The sequence below is a fragment of the Gossypium hirsutum genome, unplaced genomic scaffold (assembly GCF_007990345.1).
Source record: "Gossypium hirsutum isolate 1008001.06 unplaced genomic scaffold, Gossypium_hirsutum_v2.1 scaffold_577, whole genome shotgun sequence".
Classification (NCBI taxonomy): Eukaryota; Viridiplantae; Streptophyta; class Magnoliopsida; order Malvales; family Malvaceae; genus Gossypium; species Gossypium hirsutum.
The window spans coordinates 970-13,180 of record NW_024403129.1 but is presented as its reverse complement, the minus strand read 5'-3'; the positions used below and the strand labels follow the sequence as shown (position 1 = coordinate 13,180).

At 33.6% G+C, this 12,211-nt stretch overlaps 1 protein-coding gene and 1 pseudogene across 4 annotated transcripts; both read left to right on the top strand.

Annotated features, from left to right (window-relative positions):
• Positions 1 to 462: 462 nt before the first annotated feature.
• Positions 463 to 11,106, top strand: LOC121226886 (von Willebrand factor A domain-containing protein DDB_G0292028). Of its 4 annotated transcripts, XM_041110494.1 has the most exons (13): positions 473 to 1,096; positions 1,183 to 1,262; positions 1,549 to 1,701; positions 1,794 to 2,006; positions 2,095 to 2,184; positions 2,291 to 2,401; positions 2,478 to 2,747; positions 2,868 to 3,024; positions 3,417 to 3,517; positions 3,732 to 3,902; positions 4,147 to 4,221; positions 4,551 to 4,645; positions 4,806 to 5,186. In XM_041110494.1, the coding sequence occupies exons 1-12, from the start codon at positions 1,090 to 1,092 to the stop codon at positions 4,599 to 4,601; spliced, it is 1,479 nt and encodes a 492-aa protein (XP_040966428.1). In that variant the 5' UTR covers positions 473 to 1,089; the 3' UTR covers positions 4,602 to 4,645; positions 4,806 to 5,186. The 4 variants fall into 4 exon arrangements, 3 of the variants coding, with proteins under 3 accessions (XP_040966429.1, XP_040966428.1, XP_040966427.1); XM_041110493.1 differs by having other exon boundaries at positions 473 to 1,262; XR_005924561.1 differs by lacking the exons at positions 4,551 to 4,645; positions 4,806 to 5,186 and adding an exon at positions 3,176 to 3,252 and having other exon boundaries at positions 473 to 1,262; positions 4,147 to 4,417.
• LOC121226887 (beta-galactosidase 15-like) lies at positions 5,597 to 9,554 on the top strand (annotated as a pseudogene).
• Positions 11,107 to 12,211: the final 1,105 nt, after the last annotated feature.

The following is a 12,211-nucleotide window of genomic DNA, read 5'->3' as shown; positions in this document are numbered from 1 at the left end:
ATTGACCTGATTGCTACTGCCGAAAACATCCCTCCTGGATCTCAAGAACCATAATTTCCGGAAGTTGACGAGTACACTTGGAATGCTTTTTCTAAAAGAGACCGAACTCGCCACAACAATATCTAACACTAGTACCCGAATTCAAGTATTTTGCATTTTTCCATAGAGGTTATTACTTAAAATCCAACCATGGCCAGAAAAAATAAGGGTAATAAAATGGAGAAATATATAAAAACCTTGAGACAATATACTCTAATTTCGGATATAAATAATTTCCCAAAAAAATTTATAAGCTCTAAAATTAGGACCAAAATAATAAAAAAATTAAATTTACCATCAAACAATAAAAATATTAAACAGAATCAAGGGAGTGAAATCTGCCGACTTTATCTTATATATATATATATAAAAGAATCTGCCGACTTTTTTATTTATTATATACTTTATATACAGTCCAAATGCCACGTGGAATGAGTCAGCAGATTTTCACTGGCCCACCTGTCTCTCTGTGTTGGGGAGGTTTAATATCCACTGCTTCGCGGAACCATCGTAAATCCCTCGCTTTGCCAAATGGATGCCGCCACGTTTTGATCGGAAAGTTCATCTTCCTCACCATCTTCATTTTCCTACGCAACCTAAACATTTTATCCAATCGCAGTCGCGGTTGCAATATATATAAAGAAAAAACTAATTAATTAACTAACTATAAAAATGAACTCGAAAATAGTAAACCGAAAAAAGAATAAAAAAAATTCGGTGCTGCTCACGCCACTGCAAGAGTCCATTTATCGAAGTAATCCCAGCTTTTGCATAAAGAAGAGAATAAAAAAAGAAAGAAAGGGTTTTTCGTTTTCGTTGTGTTTTCTTTAATGGCGGAGGATTTTGCAAAGGCGGTGGAGGACGGTCAGTAGTTAGCGAAACGGGTATACTTAGGAAAAGACAGTAGAACGGTGGCGCGTCGTATGGCACCACCGTTAATGGAGAGGTCAACGAATTGGTACTTACCTTCAGCTCCGATGGTTTACGCTGTTATATCCGACCCGAGAATGGTTGACAACCCGGATATGCCGAGTTACCAGCCTTACGTGCATGGAATGTATGACCCACCGGCTTTGATTCCTCTTCAGATGATGGGTGTTAATTTAAACGTGGATTGTTATGTGGATACCGCTATTATTGTAGTTTCAGGTACGTGGAGGATTCATTGCGTTATGGGTAGCCGTTCTTGTGATTGTCTTATTGCTGTCCCTATGGGTAACCAGGTTAGTTCCCTCCACTTATTAATGGAAAAATGGACAAATTTTGATCTCTTTTTTCTGTTTTTTTGGCTTACAGTTCTGTTTCTTTCTTTTTTCAGCCCATGAAGCTCTATTTGCCGTTTGATTATGAAAATTTTGTTCATTTCATTTTGTTGACTTAAAAATGGAATCTTTATCCTACAAAAGAGAAATATTATTGAATTCACTGTTTGGGTAACTTGATTTTAGTGTTTGGAATTGTGTTTATTTAATGTTATCAAGCAAATAATATATTATATTTGGCTAACAGGGTTCAATTCTAGGTGTTGAAGTTGATCTTCCTACAAAATCTTATGTTACTGAACTGATTGGAGAACAAGAAAGTAAGGGTATTGGAAAGATAGCAAGACCAGAAGATGGAGGATTTTTGAAGCCTCATATATTTACTTCAACGATACCGCAGGTGATACCGATGCTTCCAAGTTGTAACGAATTAACTCCCTGTTGTTTTGTTTCTGATGAATGTTTTTTTTTGTTTTTGTTTTATATTCTCAGATCGATGGTGGTACTAATATTTCGATTAAGATTCGTTGGTCTCAGATGTTGTCGTATAACGCGGGCCGGTTTTCGTTGACTGTACCGTTTTGTTTTCCGGAGTATGTTACCCCTGCTATAAAGAAAATTTCGAACAAGGAAAAGATAGAATTGAATGTGAACTCTGGTGTAGCGAATGGAATCTTGTGCAAGGCAACTAGTCATCCTTTGAAGGTTGCATATTTTGATTTTGAATCATTGTGCTCGTGTTTTTTCTTTTTTGGCTTATGATGCAATATATGATTTGCTTCGTATTTCGCAGGAAATAAGACGCCATGAAGGGAAGTTCAGTTTCTTATATGAAGCTGAAATTTTCAAATGGTCGAATACTGACTTCCGCTTCTCATATAGTGTAAGAATCAGCAGCTATGACCATCTCCTGATATTTTCATGAGGAATATCTCAACTTGTTATCATCGAGATATTGATAATCATGTCTTGTCTACTTCTTTTAATAGGTTTCTTCCGGTAACATATTTGGAGGCATACTTTTGCAGTCTTTATATGATTACGACCAAAGTGATATGTTCTGTATTTATCTTTTCCCTGGAAGTGAGCAGAATAGGAAGGTGGGTGTAGCATGTGTTTGACCTGCTCGGTTATTCTTTTCGGTATATAATCCTTATCCTTTTTCAAATTTGATAGGTGTTCAAAAAGGAAGTCGTATTTGTTGTTGATATAAGTGAAAGCATGCAAGGGAGACCACTCGAGAGTACCAAGAGTGCAATATCTGCAGCCCTTTCTAAGCTCAGTCCAGAAGATTCGTTTAACATTATAGCTTTTAGTAATGAGGCTTTTCAATTTTCAACATCCATGGAGTTGGCTTCGAAGGACGCGATTGAAAGGGCCACTGCTTGGATTAGTATGAAATATACCGTGGGGGGCAGTACAAATTTGTTTATTCCACTGGAAAAGGTTAGTAACCGCCTTTGTTTTTTCGTTTAACTTCTCGTGTTTTCTGAAATGGTTGGAGAAATTAGAATCTGGTTAGTATTCCTTTCTCACGATCAATAGCGTGTTATTTATTTCTGTCAGGCGGCTGACATGCTATCAAACACTCGAGGTTCAATTCCTATGATTTTTCTTGTTGCTGATGGGTCTGTTGAAGATGAGAGAAACATTTGTCACTGGATGCAAAAGCGTTTGACAAATCAAGGAGTGTTATGTCCATCCATCCATACTTTCGGCATAGGTAATTTTCACGTGTTAGGGTCTCCTTTCGATTTCCTTTAAGTTCACTGAATTTAGTTCTCATTGTTGTTGACCGACGCCAGCTTGTTCAGTTAGTTCTTTGCACCGTAATTGTTAGTTAACTTGTTGCGTGGGAAATGGGAATGTTTCAGGTTCATTCTGTAATCATTATTTCCTGCGCATGCTTGCCATGATTGGCCGGGGGAATATGGTGCTGCTTTCGATTTAGGTCTGTATGCACTTTGACATTTTACATTTGAACTTCAAGCCAAGCAAATATTTGGAATTCCTAAATTCTACGAGCATAAGTCTGAACCATAGGCTAAATCCTTAAATTGTGAGGATATGGTCATATTTCATTAATCTTACTAATTATTTTTTCTGTTCTTTCAGATTCTATTGAGGTTCAGATGAATAAATTATTTAGCAAAGGTTTATCTACTGTTCTCGCAAACATCACCATTGATGCATTTGATGATTGTGAAGAAATAGAGGTATGTTCGTCCCCCCCTGTATCAGTTTCATTCACATACGGCATCCTATTTACCTCATATCTGCCTTTCTATGTTTTATTTACCTGAATATCACTGATGTACATCATGATGGTTATTATGTATGCCTAATTGCTCGGACTCGTTGCTTTTTTGCAACAGCCATTCCAATTTAGGTTCTCTTCTAATTTGGGTTTCTTTACGATGTCCGCGACAGGTGTACTCTTCACGGATTCCTGACCTTTCACTTGAAAGTCCATTGACCATATACGGGAGGTACCAGGGCAGTTTTCCCGACAACCTTAAAGTTAAAGGTATATTAGGTGATTTGAGTAGCTTTACAATGGACTTGAAGATACGGAGGGCTAAGGATATACCTCTTGACAGCGTAAGACACATACTAGTCAGCTGGTTTTATCAATATAGTTTCCTTTGTGGGTGTGTCATGCGTTAAAGACCCTTTAATGTTTATTATCTTCCACTGGGTTGTTTGTAGTGCTAGGGTTTGACATCATCATTGCTTATTGCAATACTAACTGCCGCTTTTCATCGATGGTTTATATATGTTTTACCTGTATACGTGAATGACTAGCGCATGGAAGTACTTCATAATTTCCTGTTTTCTCTAACAGGTGTTAGCAAGACGGCAGATTGATCTACTAACAGCTCAGGCTTGGTTTTCAGAAAATAAACGGCTCGAGGAGAAGGTTTGTTTCTAAATATTCTAGCATTTGTTTTTCATCCAAAATCGGTGGGAGAATGCTTTTGGATTGCAACTACTATGATTCGAGTAGTAGCAATGTGAAAAGTTGTTATGGATAATATTATAGCCCGGGGTATAGATTCGTGACTGTGCCGTATCATTTACCAGCGATGTGAAAAGTTATTATGGAAATACCCTTTACTAATGCTCAGTGGCCACTTAAACTAGACTGCGTGATTGGGAATGTGTTCGATTTGTTTCACTCGTTTGGATCTCCTCATTTCTTAGTAGTAAAAAAACTGTTGCTAATGCTAATGATTTTGTTGTTGGCAGGTTGCAAAGTTGAGCATACAACTTGCAACATCTCCGAGTATACCCGAATGACCCTTCTCGAGAAAAATATAATGAAACATTTTGGAGCTTGGAAGGTATGCTTTTGCCTCGTATAATACGACACCCTGGTATATATCACTATAGTTTCTAAACAGAGTATGGTATGCCGGGGTTTCTTCGTTTATTTTCATATTTTCTCTACAAACATTGCTAAGGCTGCTTTCTCATTCCCTGTTAATGTTTTTGGCATGCCAGAAGAAAGGTGATCCACAGAAAATCGTGGAATCTGGACCGCCCGAAATGATACTGCTTCAAAGACTTTCAGTTGGCTTCGGTGACCAGATTGCAACTGCCGAAAACATTCGTCCTGGATCTCAAGAACCAGAATTGCCCGAAGTTGCCAAGATATTTATTAAGACAACCTCGAATTACTTCGGTGGGATATGTAATCGATGCTGTTGCATGGGCTGCATCCGGTGTTGTTCGAAGATGAATAATCAATGTGCCACCACGTTAACACAGCTATGCACCGCCCTGGCATGCATCGGCTGCCTTCATTGTTGCTCAGAATCATGTTGTCCTAACCAAGACGATTGATAAACACATTACGAGAATTAGTTGGAGTTTTTGTTTGAATCTGGTTGCTCGATTTTATAGTTCATACAACATCGTCCACAACCTGTTTGTATATACAAAATTTGTTTTAAAATGAATTATTAATTTATAAAGAATTTGTCAAAAAAAATTATGTATAAAGAATTATATACGTTTATCCTACTTCACACAAAATATAATGACACTTAAATTTTTTTTTTAATTTTTAAATTGAATTATCATGACCAAAGAAACCTTAATTTAATATAGAGATACAAAAATCTCAATTAATTATAATTAAAAAATATTTAATTAATGTTGTTCAAGTTTCAACACTCATATTACTAAATCGAACCTCTTGATTTCTCTAATTATATAAATCTAATTAAATATGTTTTGAAAATCTAGTCTTTGATATGAACTCAATTACTACCCTTATAAATTCATTATCATACTCTTCTGATTTTTCACTCCCAACACTTTTTCTTTTGCTTTACTGGATAAGAGAAGAATGAATATATTCAATCTTTTATTTACTGCTTTTATTTTTTCTTTCATCCTATTTCATTCGAATGCGCTTAATGTCACTCATGATTCAAGATCCATCATAATTGATGGAAATCATAGAATTATCCTTTCGGGTTCGATTCATTATCCCAGAAGTACTGCTCAGGTAATATTTTACAATTGAATTATTCGGGGGTTTTTTTTTATAATTTGATTTTGAATAATTGATTGATTAATTTTTTATTATTAGATGTGGCCGGATCTTATAAGAAAAGCCAAAGAAGGTGGATTGGATGCGGTTGAAACATATGTTTTTTGGAATGCACATGAGCCAACTCGTCGTCAGTATGATTTTAGTGGAAATCTTGATCTTATTCGATTTCTTAAAACGATTCAAGACCAAGGTTTATATGCAATTCTTCGAATTGGACCTTATACCTGTGCTGAGTGGAATTATGGGTAAATTAATTTATTTTCAAATTTTAACTAACTATGATATTTAATAAATTATCTAACTAGTTTTTAATTTTTTTATTATTTTTTATTAGAGGCTTCCCTGTATGGTTGCATAACATGCCTGGAGTTTCTCTTCGTACTAAAAACGATGTCTTTATGGTAATTCTTTTGATTTTCAGTAACTTTTTTAAAAAACAAAAATTCTATTCTATTTTTGTTTACTTTTATATATAAATAATGTGTTTAATTTTTGTTATTTTTAGAATGAAATGAAAAACTTTACAACATTGATAGTTGATATGGTGAAAAAAGAGAAACTATTTGCATCTCAAGGAGGAAATATCATTCTAGCTCAGGTATATATGATAATTTTTTATGTTTTATTATTTTTATTATGTATTTAAATAATATCAAAATTAAATGTATATATATAGGTTGAGAATGAATATGGAAATGTTATGGAACCATATGGAGACGAGGGGAAATCATATATTAATTGGTGTGCCCAAATGGCTGATTCTCTTGATATTGGTGTCCCGTGGATCATGTGTCAACAAGCTGCTCCACCAAAGCCTATGGTATTGTATTTTATTTACTTTTTACTATATTATTTTATTTAGAAATACATTTTTTTGTGATAACGGTTGAATTTTGATTTCGATTTGTTTAATTATAATCGTAGCTGGAGACATGCAATGGTTGGTATTGTGATGAGTACAAACCAAAAGACCCTAATACCCCTAAATTGTGGACTGAAAATTGGACTGGATGGTGACTTTTTCTTTTTCTTCTTAAAATTGTTCTTAATTTAATTTTAATTATAAACTTTACATTAAATTTTATTTTATTTAACTTTAGGTTTAAGAGTTGGGGTGGTGCAGACCCATTTAGAACAGCTGAAGATCTTGCTTACTCTGTTGCTCGATTTTTCCAAAAGGGTGGTACACTACAAAATTATTACATGGCAAGTGATTTTTTTAAAAAATTAAATTCTTAAAATTAATAATTTAATTTATTAATTAACCCCTTTGTTTTCCAATTTTTTAGTATCATGGTGGTACCAATTTTGGTAGAACTTCTGGTGGCCCATATATTACCACTACATATGATTATAATGCACCTCTCGATGAATATGGTAATTTCATGCCTCTGAATATATATGTATAAGTTATAATTATTCTAATTAATTATTAATTTTATTAGGAAATTTGAATCAACCAAAATGGGACATTTGAAGCAGCTTCATGATGTTCTACATTCCATTGAGTATATTCTTACAAATGGAGACGTTAAAAATGAAAAACTCAGCAATTTAGTCATGGTAATAAAATGAATATATATAAAAATTTATTTGATAAATAATAAATATTTATCATTTTATTCTAATTATTATTCTTAATTATATATATGATTTAGGCTACTATTTATGAAACAAAGGAGAAATCAAGTTGTTTTTTGAGCAATACAAATACCAAAATAGATGCAAATGTCAACTTCGGAGGCATTAATTACTTTGTTCCAGCATGGTCTATTAGTATCCTTCCAGATTGTAGGGAGGAAGCATATAATACCGCTAAGGTAAATCCTATTTTTGTGTTTTGGGTTATTATAATTATAATAAATATGTTATGATTGTTAATGGGTTTATATTTAAAAAAAAACTAGGTTTCTGCTCAAACTTCATTGATGATTAAGAAATTGAACAAAGCTGAAGATGAACCGAGTTCTTTGAAATGGATGTGGCGACCCGAGTTGATCGAATCTACTTCTGTTCAAGGAAGGGAGATGTTTCCGTTAACAAGATTGTTGATCAAAAGGATATGGCAAATGATGCTAGTGATTATTTGTGGTATATGACAAGGTAAATTATTTAACACAACTATATTCAATTCATTTAATGTAAATATATATATTTTGATTAATTAATTAATTTATTTTTTGGACAGTATTAATGTTGCAAAAGATGATCCCATGTTGAATGGAACAGTGACACTTCGTGTCAATGATACTGGTCATGTTCTTCATGCTTTTTTCAATGGAGAATATATCGGTAATTATGAACTATGTTTATATATATTATATTGAATTCAAAATATATTTATTTGATTATATATGTATTTGTTTTCGTAGGTTCCAATGGTCAAAATATGGTAACAACAACGTGACATATGTTTTCGAGAGGAACGTCAACCTATCCCTCGGGAAAAACTTGATATCATTACTTAGTGTCACTGTTGGATTCAAGGTATATACATACATATATATATATACATACGACAAATAAAAAACTCTAGAATTTTAACATATAATTTGAATCAAAATAATGCAGAACTATGGTCCAATGTTTGATCTGGTTGGAGCTGGAATTACATCACCAATTGAGCTAGTTTTGAACAAAAATGTTGTCAAGGATTTGTCTTCAAATAAATGGACATATAAAGTTGGTTTGAATGGGATTTCAAACAAGTTTTTCGACACAGATTGTGCTTCAAAATCATCATCCAAATGGGTCTCTGACCCTATTCCGGTTGACAAGAACTTCACTTGGTACAAGGTAATTAAAACCAATACATTTACTTGCATATAAATGTTACATATAATGTTTGATTTTATTAATATTTATGTTTGGTTATTTTTTTTAAATTGTAGACAACATTCAAAGCTCCGTTGGGGAATAAACCAGTTGTTGTGGATTTACTAGGTTTAGGAAAGGGCATGGCTTGGGTAAATGGTCATAGCCTTGGTAGATATTGGCCATCTTATATAGCTGATAAGCAGCTTTGTAAGACAGAGACTTGTGACTATCGTGGTAGATACATGATAGTAAATGTGTCTCTAAGTGCGGTGAACCTACCCAAAGATGGTAATCTTAAGTTTTTTACATATGTTAATATATATTTTTATATTGTTAGTATTTTTTCATTATTCTAATTTGTTGTTTTATAGGTACCATGTTCCTCGATCATTCTTAAAGACAGTGAGAACACTTTGGTATTGTTTGAGGAATTTGGTGGTAATCCTTCTGGTGTACAATTCCAAACCGTTGAAATCGGATCGGTTTGCATAAATACTCACGAAGGAAAAGAAGTGGAATTATCATGCCAGGATCGACCAATTTCAAAGATTAAGTTTGCTAGTTTTGGTAGTCCACAAGGTGTGTGCGGATCATTTGACAAAAGTGAATTTGACTCGGAAGTGGATGCTTTATCAATTCTTGAAAAGGTAAGTTATTTTCATATTATTTTTAATATCTTGAAATATATTTTTTCCAATGATATATATTTTGAAAATTTTAACAGGAATGTCTGGGTAAAGAATCGTGCTCCTTCAAAATTACTGAAGAAAAATTCGGAAGACCTTCTTGTGAAGTAAAAAAATTAGCCGTGGAAGCCGTTTGTGAAGATTTTACTCTTTAAATTCTTTTTTTATTTAGATTTTTCAATAATTTTAGGTCTTTTAGTTTATTTTTTAATTGTTTAGTTAAGTTTTTCTTTTGATTATTTTAGGAAATCATCTTAGGTTTTGTAATTATATCAATATAATAAAAGTATATATATTATTTATTATTTGCTTTCATGATAATATTCTCTTATAGATTTAATATACAAACTAAATCTAAAAACTCTAGAAAGGCCAAATGAAATTAATTGTCAAATAAAGCCAAACTTTGGTCATGACAACAAGAAAAAAATTATTGCTTTAGTGCAAAAGTTCATTAATAGACCTGACATGCTATAAATTCTAGAGTTCAATCTTATGATTTCTTGTTACTGTTGGCTGTCGAAGACGAGAGAAACATTTGTCACTGTATGCAAAACGATAGACAAATCAAGGAGTGTTATGTCCATCCATCCATCCATCCATTCGGCATAGGTAATTTTCTCGTCTTAGGGTCTCCTTTCAATTTCTTTTGAAGTTCACTGAATTAGTTCTCGTTATGTTGACCGACGCAAGCTTGTCCGGTTAGTTCTTTGCACCATAATTGTTAGTTAACCTGTTGTGTGGGAAATGGAATATTCAGGTTCATTCGGTAATCATTATTTCCTGCATGCTTACCATGATTGGCTGGAGAGAATACGTTGTTGCTTTGATTTAGGCTTGTATTGTCATTTTACATTTGAATTAACTCAAGCCAAATAATTTTTCGATTCCCAAATCTACGAGCAAAAGTCTGAACGATAGGCTAAATCCTTAAATTGCAAGGATATACAAAGTTTACGCCATATTTCATTAATCTTACAAATTATTTTTCTGTTCTTTCAGTATCTATCGAGGTTCAGATGAATAAATTATTTAGCAAAGGTGTATCTACTGTTCTCGCAAACAGCACCATTGATGCATTTGATGATCATGAAGAAATAGAGGTACGTTCGTCTCCTCCTCCCGTATCAGTTTCATTCATATATGACATCCTATTACCTTACATCTTCCTTTCTATGCTTTTAATTACCTGAATATCACTGATATATATAATAATGGTTATTATGTATGCCGACTCGTTACTTTCTTGCAACAGCCATTCCAATTAGGTCATCTTGACAGCGTAAGACAATACTAGTCAGCTGATTTTAACGATATACCTTCCTTTGTGGGCGTGTCATGCGTTAAATGTTTATTATCTTCCATCGGGTTGTTATATTGCTAGGGTTGACATCATCATTGCTCATTGCAATACTATCTGCCTCTTTCATCGATATATAGTGTATATATTTTTATCTGTATACGTGAATGATTTGCCCATGGAAATTCTTATAATTCCTGTTTCTCTAATAGGTGTTAGCAAAACGAAAAACGACAGCTTGATCTATTAACAGCTCAGACTTGGTTTCAGAACATAAACGGCTGAAGAAGAAGGCTTGTTTCTAAATATTCTAGCATTTTTTTCATCCAAAACGGGTGGGATAATGCTTTTGGATCGCAACTACTACTTTGATTCGAGTACTAGCAATGTGAATAGTTATTACGAATAATATTATAGCTGCTGCGCAGCGATTACTCTTTACTAATTGCTCAGTGGCCAGACTGAGTCATTGGCATTTGATCTCTGCATTTCTTAGTAGTAAACAACTGATGCTAATGCTATTGATTTTGTTGTTGGCAAGTTACAAAGTTGAGCATGTTAGAGTAACTAATAAGACAGTTAGGCAGTTTGTTAGTTAACTATCGTTAGCTATATAGCATGTAACACCCTTAACCCGTAACCGTCGCCAGATTAGGGTTACGAGGCATTACTGAATAAGACACAATTCAGCACAAACATTTATCACCTTTCATGCCCCAATGAATAACTATACATTATAACATACTAAACTCAGATGTTCACGAATAATTTATACTAGATCGAAAAATATAAATTAAAAACCAATTCACCTCAATTTAATCAAACTAACTAAACATATTTACTTATATAAAATAACATAACAAATTACATATACATTAAAATCCATTAGCCGAAACTATGACATATAGTAAAGCATTGGACACTTAAATAAGCATCAATCATATGTCACTTCAATACTCAACTACAACAATACCCGCTATACATGTTAAACCAAACTAACCATATCACTTCATAACATAACTATACCAATATAATTTATTCATTCCTTAGATATTTGTTGCTTATGATTTAACCTCGACCATACAATACTTAAAACTACAGTATAGGTCAACTCCATACAAATAGTAACTCCATTCACGTTTTGGGTATCACCATGTAAAAGGTACCGTTGTCAGCTACTGATGGAAGGTCTATATTTCCCGTCTGTACATTTCATGAAAATGAATTTCTATTTAAAACTCTCTGCCCCAAGTCTGCAGCTTCCATACCTTCTATTTCACAGTCTAGTTCTAAGCTTCTTATTATGACACCAGTTCATACAGCTCAGGGTACTCCAGTAGTTAATGTTCCAATGGTTACTCGTGTTAATTCCTTGAATGAGGTTTCTGTGCTCATGTTGATACTCTAGTACAGTCCCCTTGTGTAAGTTTCAGCTCTAGAAGTCTAGTTTTGGTAGGCCACATGTGTCTTCTCCATCACCTGCTATCCCAGTTAATTCTTATGCAATGGTTACACGTAGCAAGGCTAGTATTTTAAATCGAAG